The 18,099-nt window shown below is 42.2% G+C and overlaps 1 protein-coding gene across 5 annotated transcripts in view; it reads right to left on the bottom strand.

Annotated features, from left to right (window-relative positions):
- Nucleotides 1-18,099, bottom strand: part of mthfsd (methenyltetrahydrofolate synthetase domain containing) — a 53,694-nt gene that overhangs the window by 35,167 nt on the left and 428 nt on the right. For 3 of the 5 annotated variants that reach the window (XM_041192269.1, XM_041192270.1, XM_041192272.1), the window contains exons 2-3: nucleotides 11,934-12,037; nucleotides 6,112-6,225 (exon numbers count right to left, since the gene is read on the bottom strand). In XM_041192269.1, the coding sequence (XP_041048203.1) occupies nucleotides 6,112-6,225; nucleotides 11,934-12,037 (218 nt within the window). Of the gene's footprint in view, nucleotides 1-6,111; nucleotides 6,226-6,255; nucleotides 6,370-11,933; nucleotides 12,038-18,099 lie in introns of all 5 variants that reach the window. The other 2 variants (XM_041192268.1, XM_041192271.1) reach the window with 1 other exon arrangement.

Here is an 18,099-nt window from a genome sequence, read left to right as displayed (position 1 = left end):
CATGCCTCAGGGAGATTTCCGCGCTCTTTCGCCCCCACTGTCTACCACCCCCCCACCCCCCCGGACAAGGTAGCGCTGAGCGCTTGCAGGGCACACCCACGTAAAATAGCGGCGCACAGCTGGGCGGCAATCAGCTCCACGCCCGCTCCCAACCAACCCGCCCAACGGGGAGAAAATTCTCCCCACAATTCATTGTTAAATTGGCAGGCATTTATCATGTCACACGCCCCTGATGCTACTTTGGAGGGGTGTAGAGGAGAGGAGGAGGTATAAAATTCCTCTACTATTCTACCCTTTCCTGTCTTAACCTCTCGCCTGCCATTGAAAATAAAATTTCACCCTGGCTAGCTTTGACAAATGAAAGCAAATGGTGAGCAGCATGAGGAAGGAGCAGATGAGAACAATCAAAGAACGGGCTGGAAAAGAATGAAACAAGAGTGCCCTTAGGAAAGGACAATGGAGGGCAAGAGTGATTCAGCCGTTTGTAGTGTCAGCCATGACTCAGCTGGTAGCACTCTCTCCTCTGAATCAGAAGGTAGTGGGGTCAAGTCTCAGTCCTGGGATTTAAGTACAAAAATCTAGACTAACACTCCAGTGCAGTACTGAGGGGGTGCTGTACAATTGGAGGCACTGTTTTTTGGACGAGATGTGAAACCAATATGCCATTTTCTCTATCAGGTGGACGGAAACAATCCCTTTGCGCTATTTCTACATAGAGCAGGGGAGTTCTCCCCGGTAAGTATTTATCGCTCAATCAACGTCGCTAAAATCTGGTACATAGCACATTACTGTTTGTGGGACCTTGCTGTGCACAAATTGGGTGTTGCACTTCTTACACTACAACAGTGACTTCACTTTAAAAGCATATCGTTGACTGTAAAGTGCTTTGGAATGCCCTGAAATTATGAAAGGCGCTAAATAAATACAAGTCCTGAATACAAGACCTTTGGCAGGCGTGCAATCAGAGGGTCCAGGAGCAGCCAGGAAATGGACCGTCGGCCGCGATAGGCCCTTGACCGTGATTTTGCACTGGCTGGCCAATTAATAGCCACCCGGTGTGAAACATGCGCTGAATAGCTCAGCGCTGCTGGGGTGTGGGGTGGGGGGGGGAAGAGGGCGGGCAATGACATCACTGCGGGCATGGGTGAGCGCTGCGAGAGAGCTCCCTGAAGGCAGACAGCTACCCCAGGGAGCCTCAGACCTGCAAATAATCAAACAAAAGGTGTAAAAGCTGCAACAAAAGAAGTCCATGCATAGAATCAAGCACCTGAAAAAATAGCTCACGAAAATGCTGTCCACAGATATTTATTTCTATTTTATTTCATAACGGAGATTCCATCCCACCCTTGGATGAGGTTTGACGAAAAATGCAGAGGCCGCCCAGCCGATTCACCCGTCCGCCAAACGTTAAGGTTGGACGGGCCACGGAACATCGGAGACAATCGTGCCGTTAATGGGCTTAATTGCCCTCTCTTAGTTGCAGGTGGACGCGCTTCAGAGTTCCGCGCGCGCCGGCCGAGCGAAATATCGCGTGAGTGCGCAATGGCGTTGGAACGCTCGTCCAATTTTACGCCTGATCGGGTCGGGCCCGCCCGTGGGACGTAAAATTTAGCCCCAAGTCTTTCTGTATTCAACACAGTTTGGCTATGAAGAAAGTCAGTGGCTGCCAGTCAATGACTGAAATGAGTAGGCAGGCACCACGGCACTGCAGAGCAGATGTGGAAACGGAACACCTATGGACAGCTACAGATCATCATAGGCTTCACAGTTTGCATCCAAGCACTTCCACCTGATTTGGAGAAAAACGTCTTATCTGCTTTTTTTACCTGTCACTCTTTACAAAGCAATATATCTTTGTGATTGATATAACAGGACTATCAAAACACAGTGTATTTTTGGCTCACCTGCACAACTGTTCTTCCTTTTAAAGTGCACACATGAATACGACATCAACGGTGTCAAACCGACCCGCAGTAAACTGGCAATTAACATCAGCGTTGTATTGATTTGTGACATCAATGAACTGCGTTATAACCGATGGAGATACCACATCACTCCTGGTGATAATTCATTAATATTTTCAATACAGACTTATTTGTTCAAGACCATGTACATTCTGCGCACTTTACCAAATGCAATGCACAGAAAGAGTATTGCTGAACATTCTGCATGCAGAGTGTGCTGTGTTCTACAGAGTAATGTCAATTTCTTACAAATAACACAGATAGCTGTGATTTTACTATTTAATCTTGTAATTCACCATAACAGTAACATTACAGCTTTAAAATCTAAAATACCTTTAATTACATTCTGAGTCAGTAACATTCTATTTATCTAAGCGATTAATAGCCTCCCTATTAGGTTTAGGCACAATAAACTGTGAATCTGAACTGCTTACACTTTGTTCCTTCGGTCCTTGTGGGTTACTCCCATTAGATTTAACAACTGAACATGTTCGACATCCCGTCTGTAAGGACATCTAAGGTATGAAGTTTGGACATATTAAAAGCACATTGCAGCATTCCTTGTAACCTGACTAACCAAGCGCTATCAGTTTACTACCAATGGGACTCCTTCCCCAAACAATTGTCCAAGTCTGTTAATTCATGGCATGTACCATATACGTGATTAGTACCCAGACAACCAATGGTCAGCCATCCTATAACAACCATGCTGGTGGACTGAGAGGTGATTCTCTGCACAATACCTATATGTGGACACCAGTGATATCTTGGCATTAGGACAGCCTGGATGCGTGCCCAAGGACAAAGTAAAAATACTCTGCAAACAGTGTGGAGGAGTAAGACAGGGCTGCAAACAGCTAGCTTGGGTTCTCCTTAAGTTCATGTTGAAATACTTCCCTTGCCTGAGCCCATTTTTATTATGGGTCAAATAATCAAGTATCCAGTCTGGCAGCAGTCAAATTGTTGACTGCAATAAATTACTGCGTATGACCTCCCAAGTTGAAGATGTTTTAATGCATCCTTCTTCAACTTAAAAGGTACAAAGTAACCAGCCGCTACCTTTTCACATCATATATGTTTTTATCGTATTTACAGAGGTAATGGTCCACCTAATGTATTATTAAAATGCCTGAACATGGAAATAAAATGTTATTCACTTGATAGAAAGCCAGTTTGCTCCAAAGGTAAGATAGAAACTTGCAATCGATAGCACATCATGAAAAGGTTTCAGAAGTGTGATACACAATTAATTTTAAAACGTAGTGGCCACAAAATTTGGCTCCGCAGCAGTTCCGGTAGCCGGCAGAAATGAAAAAACAGAGGGTGGGGTTTTCCATCACCACCCCCAGCCGGGATCGTCCGGTCCTCACCGAATCTCCCACGGTGGGTCCTGCCATGACGGGGCCGGAAAATCCCAGCCCATGTTTTTCAAGATGATAGCTGGGTGTTCTGTATACACATAGGAAGTTTGACGAGGAGGCAGAGCATGACATCAGTCAGTCTGGAACACTGGTTTGACACTTAACCAGCCATTTTGGACCTCATTGCTCTAGGCAACGTCTTCTCAAAGACACACAGATGGACAGGTGTACAGCTGCAGAGAATGACCAGCGAACCTACTCTCTGGCAGCCTGCTAGTGCACGGGAAGAAGTTAATGTGCTCAAATCTTCACGCAGGACTTGAACCCACAATCTTCAGAGCCAAGTGTGCTACAGCTTGAGCCAAATCAAGTCATTATGCCTTTAGATTGGACTATGTGGATGGGATTTTCAGTCAATTTTGGGATTGGGATCAGAGATTGCCAGGCCTGCAAACTCACGCCACTGACTGTGGCGCTGGTTTGGCGCCATGATCCCGACCCTGAGTCAGTTTTAGACAGGCTGGCTCAGGGTCAGAATGACTACCCGCTCACAAGTGGCGGGAATCCAATTGAGGGCAATTAAAAGACCTATTAAGGCCCCTTTCCTGTGCTGACTGGGGTTTCCAGTCAATATGTGGGTTTTTCACATCACGCCAGTGCATCAAGGCCACCTCAAGGCAAGGGATTCCCTTCCCCACTGGGCCACATCTGTGGTCTCTGGCCAACCCAGAGGCCTTCACGATCACCACAAAGCAGCCATTACGATTTTTTTTTTTAATTTGACCTTTTCTTCAGAGAGAATCTCCATATTGAGGCACCATCTCTCACTCCAACGCGAATCTGTAGCTTCCATCTCAGCTGATGGGGCTGCTGATATGTCATTGCTGGATGACCTCCTATTGGCCTTCCAGACTCTCAAGTCCACCCACTGTCCTTAAATGGATGGCCAGCCAGCTCCCTGTCCTTTAACTGGCTGACACTTTAATAATTGAGGTATGGGTGACAGAAACACACTATGCAGGGTCAGGACTTGGAAATGGTCCCAATGTTCGGCTTCTGACCCCAGAATGGAAATCCAGCTCTGAGGGCTTATCATTGTTTTTTTCTAATTGATGGTCTATCTCCCCTTTGCTAACTGCATAGCATTGCATGAAGTGTTAGCAAAAAACTCTGAAATTTGCAAGGTGACTTTATCATCAATGAAAGTAAATCTTTTTTAAAAAAAAGATCAGTGATTTACAATGGAATTTTACCATTAAACTTATTTTCATGATGCTACTTCTGGACTGATGAGAAAAACCTTCAGTGCCATTTAACTTCCAACAAAAAAATCCTTTCCCCCTTTTCTCTCCTGAAGCTGCTGACTTTAGTTCCACTCGCCAGTAAATTGCCCGGGAGGTTAGTCCTCATTTGTAACTGTTCTGAATGTTGGCCAACTGTTGGATTATGGGGGACACCATGCCCATGCCTGATCCCATCTTATGTGACATTTATATATGGTCATTTCCAACAAGGATCAATGGACAGTGATCAGGAATAGAAACATTGGCTGTACTTCCCAAGAAAAATTTCAGACAATTATAATGCCCTCCCACTGCCTTTTCCGAGAAACAACGAACACAACATAGACTGTGGACTGAGCCTAAAACCTTCTTGGTTCGTATCTCACAATGTTTTATTTTTACAAGTAAGGTATTATGCAAGGCAAAGCACTATTTTGTGAATTTCTGCAGATACAACACAAGTTTTATTAAAACCCCAAGGCACCTGAGGAGGTCACATGGTTGCTTTTGAAAGATATGACGGTATCATTAAAAATCACCAACACCAGCACATAATTCAGTGTCTGTCGGACAATCATCATGACTATTCAAATGACTGTCAGCTTGTGCCCATGATGTCCTGCATCTTGCTTTTCCAATATCAACTTATACTGTCGAAGAAATAGAGGGCAGAACATTACATCCCACAGGCGGGCATGCACCCGACACGATCGGGTGTAAAATTCATGCTAGGTGGCATCGGGTGAGTGTCTGCCAACAATTAAGCGGGCAAGGAAGCCCATTAATGGCGCAATTGTCTGCGATTTTTCATTGCCCATCCAACATCACGGTTGGCGGACGGGCGAATCGGCCAGGCAGCCTTTACAGTTTTCATCAAACCTCATCCAAGGGCGGGATGAAATTTCCGTTTGGAGATAAAATAAAAATAAAGGTCTGGGGACAGCATTTTTATGAGGTACACTTTCAGGTGCTTGATTGTGATGCATGGATGTTTTTTTGCAGCCTTTTACAGCTTCACTTCATTATTTGCAGGTCTGCAGCTCCCTGAGGCAGTTACCTCTTGCAGCGGTAACATCGTCGCCCGCCCTCTTCCCACCCCCACCCTGGCAGCGCTGAGCACTTCAGCGCGTGTTTCACGTTGGCTGGCCATTAATTGGCCAGCCAGTGTGAAATCGTGGTCGGGGGCTCAGTTTCCCACCCAGCGCACATGCCCAGGTGATTGAAACATTCAGGCCCAAAAAGTTTGCAAATTCTCCTCATTGCAGCAGCAGTACAAGGAGTGGAGGTCAACGATAAAGAGTTACTACAACAGCTATTGGTATCATCAGTTTATTGAAGCAGGTTGGCATCCATGGATATTCATGTGGAAAATATAGATGTGGTGGCAATTGTAAATTTAAAACTTTTCTCAATAATCGTCTGGCTCCCCGAACCAAAAGGGCTTCTGAACTCAGGAGATTTAAATTAGCATTGCAATGTTTAAGTGCTTAAATGACTTGTTACCTGGAGCGTAGCTAAGCGGACTCCTTCTAGTGGTTTGTCAGGATCCACCTTCACCTCTCTCGTCCTGATGAAACTATCTAGGTTTTTGATTTTACTACAGACTTCATACGCACCCTGCAATCACAATAAGAAGCAAAGACTTACTTCCAGCGTGAGCAAACGGACATTTTCCTGTGGCTTGTCGGGATTTACTTTGATAATCCTTGCGTTTTTGAACTCTTGCAGATTTGGCAAATTTTCTGCAGCCTGGGCAGCCCCCTGTTTCCAGAAGATGTGACGAATTACAATTAAAAACAAGCACCGGAAACATACATGGTTTATTATATCTTTATTTCCCCCACATTTTAAACTCTTCGCCCTCCCTTACAGTGCATTAACCTTTTTACCCACATAAATCTCCTTTCCCAGCACATCCTAAAAAAAAATCTAGATTACACAAGGGGTTATATTTCACTGCGGTATTTTGAACATTGAGAATAGAGCAATAAAACTGGAGCACCCACACACTTAATTTTTCTACATGCAGTCAACAATACTTTCAGGACAAAATTAGCTGAAAAAGCATTTTGCGCGATCTTGAAACTGCATAGAGGGACCTCTAGAAAACTGAAAAAGGAGCATTGCTGAAATGTAATCCATTGGAGAAGATAAATGTGAGGGAAGGCCGGGTTGAAGGGCACTTTAGGCTCAAGATCTTCATGCCTAAGACTTTAAATCCAGCACAGATGGATGAGCTGAATGTCTCCTCTATTTGTTGACTGTTAAGATCCCACTTGGAACATGTCGACACAGTCTCAATGGGTTTGCAACACAAGAAATGTGCTCTTAATTCAGCACTAAGCAGTCATTCTAATCAAAAGGACTACTGGATAGCTGGTCTGAGAAATCACACTGATGCAGTCCAAGTGTTAGCCTTGAAGTACACATTTAGGGCTAAGTAGAAGCAGTTTTCTGGGCCTTGCTGTTGTCTTTGATGCTAACACCAAAGCTCAGTAACTGAAGTACCAAGGGTTTTATTCTCCTACAATAAAATCACCAGGGCAAGCATTTTCACAAAAAAAATAATAAAACTGATCTTCTAAATCTTCTCACAAATCTTCGATGCGATGTGCTGGAATGCACAACACTCTCATGTAAAAAAGTAAACAGTCGACGGAGTTACTTAGTGATTACATTGCTCAGTCATTTTATGCAAGGGCCTCTCTTTGTTCTCTTTTTCTCTTCTTTTTGTACCACACTAATGAGCCAGTGCTAAATGATCAAACTAGGAGCAAAAAGTTCTAGTCATAAGCACTGACACCCTCGCAAGTATAAAATTGATGAAATGAAAACAAAGATAACAGCATGGTTAGAATAAGAGGCTGCCAACATGTGTGGAACCTGACTCTGTATGGGCATAATACAGTCTGCAAAGGCCAAAAGGATCAGTAGCTCTTTCAGTATCCACTCAGATTCTGTAAGCAGCTGCGAAGGGTATATTTAAATGTTTACTCCTAAGATTTGATTGTGCTTGGTTAGGTTGTGCTGGCTCACCTTTTTATTTTGTTTTCACCCACAGAATAGTACAGAAAACGGTGTTTAAATAAAAACAGCAACCTTTAATGATAACCTCTAACCTTATTACGAAAGCAGTGATGCAAGCAGTTATGTTTTTGTTGGATATTTATGCAAAATGTCAAGAGTGTATATTTTTAAAATTGCAAATACCTCATGGTCTAACATGTTCCAATCTTAAATATTGTAATCACTCAATTCAAATTCTGTAAATGCATCCATGTAACTGAATAAAGTAAGAGTTTATTGTGATTATCTACACCTTGATAAATCAGTTGTATTAATTATTTATTTTCTACTGATCTTCAGTAGCTCTAAATGCCCTAAAGCACATTCCTAATATGATTAGAAGGCGGAGAAAATATTGCAGAGTCCAATTAATTTTTTTGCACACCTATCAGAGAGATTATTACTGTCAGCTGAGCTGCAGTTTAAATTCATTTGTGTAAACTTTGTCTTGGCCTGGTTGGGGAAATAATGCAAAGCAAACTTCTCGCTGAATTTGACACAGCAATTTTGTCTGAGTAGATTCACAATCACGCTTCTCTTGCCTGCGCACCACTGAGTCTGTAATGGTGCTTGCTGCATTAGGGCTCACCTACATTAACGGAAACCACTAGAGGAGGAGACTGAGGAAATAGAAGTTTCTATTTTGGATCATTTGAAGTTCAGGGACGGGTAAACTAAAGCTTAATTTCTTTAACATACTTGATGTCAGTGTGGCAATTAAAATTCCCAGGCTTTAAGCTACCACATTATAAAATGTGCTTGACAACATGACAGAGCCACCAATCTCCTCTCAAGAATTTCACATAGGACAGAATGCTGTCTTGTTAATGAAATGCATAAAGACAGCGCTGGCTTTAAACTTCTGGCCAGGAGGAAGTGTCAGCATTTTATTCCCCGTCTCATGCCCCATTTTTGGAAGGGTTTTTTTTGTCCAGCTCCGACAGCTACAGCATGGACAAATTGTTTTCTTAATTAATTCTCAGCATGTGGGCATTGCTGGGAAGGTTGGCATTCATTGACCATTCCTGCTTTCCCCGAGAAGGCAGAGCTCGGATGCCTTCTGGAACTGCTGAAGTCTTGTTATTCTTTGTAGGACCTTGACACAACCGAGTGGCTTGCTCAGCCATTTCGGAGAGCAGTTAAGAGTCAAGCACACTAGTGTGTGACTGAAGTGACAGCCAGGCCAGACAGAATAATGACAGCAGGTTTCCCTCCTTACGTTACTGAATCAGCTAGCCTTTTACGATAATCCAATAGCTCATCAACACTTTTGTATTTACTGATGCCAGCTTTTAATTTCTAGATTTTTACATAGGACCCACTCTATTCTTATAAATAACATGGTTACCTCATGTTAAAAACAAATTCAAAGATAATGATGGTCTAAATACTGCAGATTTTGTATCCTGTACATAGAATCATAGAATGGTTACAACACAGAAGGAGGCCATTTGGCCCATCGTGTCTGTGCAGGCCCTCAAGGACCAATTCACTCAGTTCCGCTTGCCTGCCTTTTTCCCATAGCCTTACAAATTTTTTCTTCAGATAATGATCCGATTCCCTTTTGAAAGCCTCAACTAAATCTGCCTCCACCAAACTCTCAGGCGGTGCATTGCAGATCCTAACCACTCGCTGTGTGGAAAAGTTTCTCCTCATGTCTCCATTGCTTCTTTTGCCAATTACCTTAAATCAGTGCCCTCTGGTTATTGACCCTTCCACCAATGGGAACAGTTTCTACCTATCCACTCTGTCCAGATCCCTCATGATTTTGAATACCTCTATCAAATCTCCTCTCAAATTTCTCTTTTCCAAGGAGAACAGTTCCAACTTCTCCAATCTTCCTACGGAACTGAAGTTCCTCATCCCTGGAACCATTCTCGCACATCTTTTCTTAACCTAAAATGTGCTGCCCAAAACTGGTCACAATACTCAGCTGAGGCCAAACTAGCATTTTATACTGGTTTAACACAACTTCCTTGCTTTTGTGCTCCATGCCCCTATTGATAAAGCTCAGGATGTTATATGCTTTATTAACTACTCTCTCAACCTGTCCTGCTACCTTCAATGATATATGCACATGAACACCTAGGGCCTCTCTCGTCCTGCACCCTCTCCCCTGCCTTTAGAATTGTACCCTTTATTTTGTATTGTCCCTCTGCACTCTTCCTATCAAAACGAATCACTTCATAGTTCCTCTGCCACTTGTCTACCCATTCCACCAAACTGCCTATGACTTAGTGAAGTTCTACACTATCCTCCTCATGGTTTACAATACTTCCAAGTTTCTGATCATCCGCAAATTTGGAATTGTGTCCAGTATATCAAGGTCTAGGTCATTATTATATGTCAGGAAGTGCAATGGTCCTAAGACCAATCCCTGGGGAACTCCACTGCAAACCTTCCTACAGTCCAAAAAACAACCGTTCACCTCTACACTTTCTTTCCTGTCACACAGCCAATTTCATACCCATGTTGCTGCTGTCCCTTTTATTTCACGAGCACTAAGTTTGCTCACAAGTCTGTTGTGTGGCACTTTATCAAGTGCCTTTTGGAGGTCTATGTACATCACATCAACAGCATTAAGCTCATCAACCCTCTTTTTCCCTCATCAAAAAACTCAAGCAAATTAGTTAACTATGATTTGTCCTTAACAAATCCATTCTGGCTTTAATTAACATGCATTTGCCTAAGTGCGTGTTAATTTTGTGAGGAATAATCAGGCGGTATTTAATGGAGGAGACAGGGGTACCATCTGAGGGCTAGAGAGCTGGCAAGAACATCACATCACCTCTTTTAGGGCAGCTTGCAGCATTAGGTGCCACTCAAGCACTTCACCGAACGATGAAGGCCCTTCCTTGTGATCTTGGACCCTGGGGGTGGAAATCCCGCCCACTGAGAGCTTCAAGCTAATCAGAGGCTAGCTCTATTGAACGGCAGTGCCATCAGGGAGGCAGTGCCACCTGCGGTATGACACCCACCTGAGGCCTAGTAATGCCTCTGGATCCCAGGCCATAGGTGAATGATGACAGGTGGAGGGGGAGAGTCACAGAGTTGGGCTTGGGGATGGGGGGGATCTGGCAGCAAAGGCAAGGGTGTGGCTCTCAATGGGCGCCCACCCCCCCCCCCCATCCTGATGCAGGGTCCCTTGAAAAGGCACCGAGTGTCTGTGAATGAGGGACTCTCGCCTAGGTGCCTGCAAGCAACCCTGCACATGTGCTTGTCATGCCCCTGCATGACGAGCCTCCCATCCACACTAGTTTAATACTGGTGCAGGCGAAATGAGGCTCTTTAGGCCCACTTAAGGGGCTCAATTGGTGATGGGGCAGGTAGGTCGTACATGGGCCTTCCCACCAGAAATTTAATTGGGATAGAGGTGGGAAACAGTCCCGCCTGATTAAGTACACCCCTACCCCTAAACTCCCCATGGGAGAGGGCATTAAACTCTGCCCATCGTTTCGAGAAGTTTCTCCACCATCGAGGTTAAACTGACTGGCCTGTAGTTGCTAGGCATATCAATACATCCTTTTTTGAACAAGAATGTAACATTTGCAACTCTCTAGCCCTCTGGCACCAACCTTGAGTCTAAGGAAGATGTAAAATTATGGTCAGTGACTCCGCCATTTCCACTCTCACTTTCTTCAGCATCCTCGGGTGCATCTCGTTGGTCCTGGTGCCGTGTCAGCTTTTAAGTACAGGTAGCCTATCCAATACCGCCCCCTTATCTATTTAAACCTTTAAAGTGTCTGACATTGAGGCATTAAGAAAGTCTAGCATTAAAATTACATTAAAAAATATTACCATGATTTTGCAGGGAGAATAGTGTAAAATCATCATTATAGGGCAGGAAAGCTTCAAGCAAGGCACAAATTACCTGAATGGTAAATATGGAATCCTCACTTAAAATGTAAAAGTAAAGATTGTTAATGAAAACCTACTAAGCTAACCGTTCTTTCAGGTGCAACAGATTGTGTTAACAACAGACATCCTTGTACCAATCTAAAAACTCCACTAAAGTGGCTACAAACAAGATAGATATTGTGCACTTGTCAAAATCTTATGATCGTCTATTAAATCAACTGCACATTGCCTTAGGAAGCAACAACAGAGATATGGGTTCAGTCTGCTAAAAGCAGTGAATGCAACAAAAGAGGTTTGCTAATCATTTGCCTAAAATGAGTTTGACATGAGAACTTGAAATTTAAGAGGCAAATATTAGGGTTATTAAGTATAAAGTTGGCAAGGTTTCAAAGCGGTTTTACCTTGAAATTTGGAATTCTGCAATGAACTGGTCTTGGGAAGTTTGCCAAATTGTTTTCTTCCATATAATCCCAAACTTTCTGGCGAACGTCCCACTTAGAGACACCTAGGAAAAAAGATGTTAAAAGAGTCTGAAGTCTGAAATAGCATTCCAGAATTATAACTGCTTGATCTTCATCTCTGTTAGGAACAAAACAGTCCAGAATCACTACACATGAAGAATTTGTGTGCTGTCACCCAGTCAGGAGCCAGAATGTAAATGCAAACTGTAGAGCAAATTATGGAGCAGTTATGTAAATGTTACAATTTAAATAACTGCTCCATAATCTGCTCTATACTTGTAGACTGAATCTTGATTATTTGCATTTGCTTTTGAAACAGTCATTCTCCATTTGGTGACAAAAAAAAACTAGGCGCTGATTAAGGTGGCTTTTTAATCATTTTCTGCTTGTCATAATCTTTCAATCTATACAATTTCAATTCAAATCCGAACTAAAACACTCTTCTTACTCACACCCGCTGATTATGTTAGTTCTCTACACTGTAGATATGACAATCATTTATTTTTACACTTTTCTGACCATTGCGCTCTCCCCTTGCATCATTTCATCCAGTATATTTCCAAGTCCGACCCTTTATCGTCACATATTTTAGATGAATCCATCGGTCCAGTGAAGGGAATCAAAGATTGCAAACGAATTACAGAATTTTTTGGATGCTCTCACACCACTGCAATTTAAATTTCTAGGAGCTTCATTCTCACACACCATAACATCATCCAAACCCCTTGATTGAATGCATGTCCACTGTATTCTTTATGAACAGGTTGCGTTATGCTGAAATACCAGAAACACAAGGCGTGACATCTCATCATTACTTGCATTGTCAAGAAAAAAGAAACACAATGGGTAATGTCAGGTCAACCAGATATTATTAATCAACATGCTTAACTCAGGCTTTTTATATTAATACATATGCAAGAAATTTACATTTGAAGGCAGGATATTTTGTTCTTGGTGATCAGTCGTTGTTGAAATCAGGACTAAAATAGCTTATAATAATCTGATTTCATCATTATGGTATATCTTTCAAAAGCAGTATCTTTGTGTTCATGATCTTCAGTAATATCATTGGCTTCATTTGCAAGACTGAGTGTAATAATCTTCTGTTTTACCAACATGTCTAGTGAAGATTTTTTTGGATTGTCTAAATCTTTCGAATCAACACAATTCAGTAATTATCTGCTTTCATTCGCCTCTCCTCAAATTTGTTTAGGCAATATATATTGCATCAATTGGTCAAAGTAGTTTTTATTAAATAATACAATAATATGAAACATGAATGCTAACTGCAACATGCAGCCATAATCCCTCCATTTAAAAAAATGTTCAGTTTAGCCAATGCTTCGAGTGGTCATGAACATTCAGCACCTAATTGCTGAACATAAATATTGTAAATATTGCTTAACAGAGCTATTGTACAGCAGGGAAACAATGCAGAACAAATGAGGTGGAAGACACATTTGACTTTAAGAATTCTAAGTGCTTCGCGTGTCTCAAAAAAGTATGGCAATCTTAAAAGTTTAAACAAAAATTGATTCTGAAACAGAGTCCATTGTTAGGTATATTACTTTGTTCTTTTCAAATGATCAAAAAATCCCCAAATGTGCATTGTTCTCAAAAATTCTGCCCATTGTTCCGCTCTGATATGAGCTTTTCATTGTTACTGGCATGTATTTCCAATTTTCTCCAAACAAAATTTGTTACAGCTTATGTTTTGAGAATATCCACCTCTCTTCATTACATTTGGATATCTCTTAAAACAGACAGCGTGTGCAGTGATTTCTACCAGTATAATCAGTTTATGCAGTAGTACACTTCTCAGGTTGATATTCTCCACCAGCTGAATTCACCACCAGGTTTTCTGGAGGACGTGTGGGGGTGGGGTGGGGGATGCGTTCCTTCAGTGGCACAGGGAATAGTGCACATCAATAGACACCTCCTACCAGTTACCTGGTGACGCCTGGTAGGAGTTACTGCTACCAACTTCTTTGGCACGAACAAATACTTTGGCATCAGAAACTTTACAACAAGAATAAAAAAATTAAACACTGGCTTTTGTTAAGAAACACAAGTTAGTTGTAATTTTGAGGTCTATCAAAGATATTTTGGTGCTTCAGCTTTGTGAGGAAGAGTAAAAACGAGACTATCAACCATGTACTGTAAATCTATGGGCAATACCACATGAGGTCCATTATTGCCAAAGATGTAGAGAACAAACACACAAGAGAATGATTTAAATTCAATTCAGATTACACCTATAAATTGCACATTTCTCTCGTCATTTTCACCCTTAGGTAAAAGGCATAGACGTGCATTAGACATCAGTGGCTTATACAAAAAAAAATCTGGATAAACCATAAGGTATAAAAGTAACGATTGGTGGACTTAGTTTGTATATGTCACTCATCTCCCACATGTGCTCTTTAAACGGGTAGAGTACAGATGCAAAAAAACATTGTTTTGAGCTATACATCAGCAGGGTTTACAAGTTGCATTGAGTTTGCACCAGGGTTACTGGCAGCTGCGGACTGTCCTTTTCAGACTTAGGCTTGATGAGTGAAAGTATAAGGTTTCAAAAACATTACCCAGATGTTGAGCAGGAATCCAGTAGAGGAAAAACTATAGAGAAACTCATAGTCCAACACTGTTTTCTGACCATATTTGTCAAACAGCCAACAAATCATACAGCACAGAAAGATGCCATTTAGCGCATTTCACCTCTGTCAACACTTTGAAAGAGCTATCCAATTGGTCCCAATCTCTTTGCTCTTTACAGCAATAACCTTGCATTTTTTTTCCTTTTCAATTATTTATCCAATTCCTTTTTACGAGTTATTATTGAATATGTTTCCACCGTCTTTTCAGGCAGTGAATTCCAGAGCACAGCATGTCACTGCAAAAAAAAATTTTTCCCATTTCTATCAGGTTCTTTTGCCAATCATCTTACACCTGTGCTCTCTGTTTACTGTTAGTGAAAACTATTCTTCCTTGTTTACCGTATCACTATCTCTCATAATTTTGAACACCTCCGTCAAATTTCTCCTTAACCCTCTCAGTTCTATGAACGATTCAAGCTTCTCTGTACATAACTGAAGGCCCCTCATCCCTGGTACCATAATAGTAAACATTTGTTACACCCTCTCCAAGGCCTTGACACCCTTCCTGAAGTATGGTGTCCAGCAGCACAGTCTAATACTCCAATTGAGACCTAACCAGTGATTTACAAAGATTTGTCTCCATATGGTCAGTAACTGATCTGCATCTGGACTTCAGCTCTGACACATCCAATAGTGATTGTATTAGTAACAATGTAGTAATCAGGAGGAACTATGTTTAAAAAAAAAACAATGACACCAAGATAATGGAGCTTATAATAGCAAAGTTCAAAAGAATGCAAAGTGAATTAAAAATGTTTAATTGGAACACAATCATCGGAAGAAAAGTGGAAACTATTTGAAGGAAATTTGGTGTAGTTACAAACAGAATTGAACTTATTAAGTAAATTGTAAGAAAGATATTATTGCCTTTGAGAGAATTGGTTCCAGCAGAATAATTTAATTGGCACCTTCCCATTAATATTTTAAAAACAAAATTGCCAAAGCATAGCCTATAGTGCAAGACTTTACATAAGGCAGGGTAGATTTTCCACTAGATTGCATTAGTTTTATCAATGTAATCTGGATGAAATTGGCCAAAACAGTATAAAACATGAGGGAATTTTAAACCTCAGTTATATCAAGCATAAATTGAGTCTTCATGATCTTTATTCCTGATTTAAAAATCATTTTGCCTGAAGCACCCCCACCCATAAAACAGGATAAGCCCCAGATCAAAATAATGAGGGGAGCAAGTTTCCACTGAATGCACCAGTGCATAAGAACATAAGAAATATTAGCAGGAGTAGATCATATGGCCTCATGAGCCTGTTCCACCATTCAATACAATCATGGTTGACCTTCTACCTTAGCTTCACTTTCCTGTCTACTCCCCAAATCCTTTGATGGCCTGGGAGACCAAAACTCTGTCTACTTCAGCCTCAAGTATCCTCAATGACGAAGCATCGACAGCCCTGCGGGGTAGTGAATTCCAAAAATTTAAAACCTGAGTTCTGAGTGAAGAGATTTCTCCTCATCTCAATCCTAAATGATCCAAATGATCCACCCCTTTGCTTGAGGCTGTGCCCCCGTATTCTAGATTCTGCAGCCAGGGGAAACAACCTCGCAGTGTCTAACCTGTCAAGCCCTTTCAGAATCTTCCATACTTCAATGAAATCACATCTCATTCTTCGCATTCTACAACAGAGAGCGTAGGCTCAATTTACTCAGCCTCTTATCATAGAACAACTATCTATTTCCTGAAACCATCTCTTCCCAGGAACCAATCTAGTGAACCTCTGCAGGGCTGCTTCCAAGTCAAATACATCCTTCCTTAAATATGGAGGCCAAAACTGAGCACGGTACTCCAGATGTGCTCTCACTTAAGCACTATACAATTCTAGCAAGATTTCCTTACTCTTGTACTCCAAACTCTTTGCAATAAAGGCCAACATGCTATTTCCCTTCCTAATTGCTTGCTGCACCTGCATGCTAACTTGCTATGCTCCTTGTATGAGTACATCCAAGTATCTCTGAACATCAATATTTACAAGTTTCAATATCCTGCTTTTCTATTCTTACTACCAAAGTGAGGAAACTCACATTTCCCCAAATCAGACTCCATCTGTCAACTTGTTGCCAAGTTGATCTTATACAGACACTAGGTATGTTTTAGGAGTTGTTAAAATAGTAAAAATATTTTTTATACTACAATAAACTGATTAGTGTGTAGTCATGCAACTAGTAAATGGTTCTGCAGTGTTTGTTTTTTCAGGTCATTTTCAGTGACGAAAATCAGGTTACTCACAAAAGGCCTAGGCACCCTTATTAAAAATGATTAACACATTTTGTGATGACCATTTTCAGCTGTATTAATGAAACTGCAACAGGTTACCACTCTTAAATGAATGGGCATTTTTAAATATGAAAAGATCCAACTACATTTTATTACGCTGCGCAATTTCACTGGTCATATGATTTTGCAAATTCACTTTAGGGGAGTCCGGAACTGTAACTCAATCAGCAAAATGCCAAGTGCAATTTGCACCATTTTCCCAACTGTGCCCAAGGCTGAAATTCAACCCAGCATTTTACACCTTCAAATGAAGTAAAATATCCCACATCGCTTCTTAGGATTCCGGACAACATTTTACACCGGGAATACTAGGATAGGGAAAAGTTAGGTTTTAAGAAGCAGCTCAATGGAAGCAAGAGATGGAGAGGTTTAGGGAGGGGATTCCAGAGCTTGAAACCAAAACTGCTGAAAGCAGAGCCACCAATGATAGAGCAGTCAAAAGCAGGGGCTGGATTTAATCGAGGTGATGGGGAGCCCCATGTCACCTCCATTAGGGAAGGCCCCAGAATTAAGTGCCACTCAGGCACTTAAGAGGACAGTGGTAGGCCTTTGTCAGAATCAAGGACCCTGGGGGCAGAAGTCTCGCCAAGAAGCTGCCAGGCAATCAGAAGTTGCAAGTTCTGCTGAACAGCCGTGTCACCAGGGCGGTAGCATCCGCTGTTGGTATGACAACCACCTGAAGCCTCGTATGCATCCCAGGTCACCTGTGGTGGGAAAGGAGGTCCCGAGGTTCAGCAGCTATGACACAGGGGTGACTCTCAGCGCCAAATCTCTCCTCAGTCCTCCCACCCCACCCCCCCAACCTCTCCCCCCCACCCCCCTACTGGTGCCGGGTCTGGGTCCCTTGCAGGCACTAAGTGCTTTTGAATAAGGCACATCCCACCTACCCCGGGAGCCTGCAAAAGCAACCCCACACAGGTTTGCTTGTTGTGCTCCTTGCATGGCGAACCCCGTGCCCCCACCTGATACTGCGTTAACACCCATGGTGGCAGGATGGGGCTCTTAGCTGGGCATTAACTGGCCTCAATTAGCAGCAGGGCAGGAAAGCTTGCCATGGGCTTTCCCACCAAGGACCAATCGGGGGGAAGATAGTGGAATCCCCACCCAGCACCCTCCTACCCTAAAATGCCCACTCTGCCACTAAACTCGCCATGCA

The sequence above is a fragment of the Carcharodon carcharias genome, chromosome 7, assembly GCF_017639515.1.
Source record: "Carcharodon carcharias isolate sCarCar2 chromosome 7, sCarCar2.pri, whole genome shotgun sequence".
In the NCBI taxonomy this organism is placed as follows: Eukaryota; Metazoa; Chordata; class Chondrichthyes; order Lamniformes; family Lamnidae; genus Carcharodon; species Carcharodon carcharias.
Note: the sequence above shows the minus strand (reverse complement) of the source record. Positions and strands in the feature narration are given on the sequence as shown.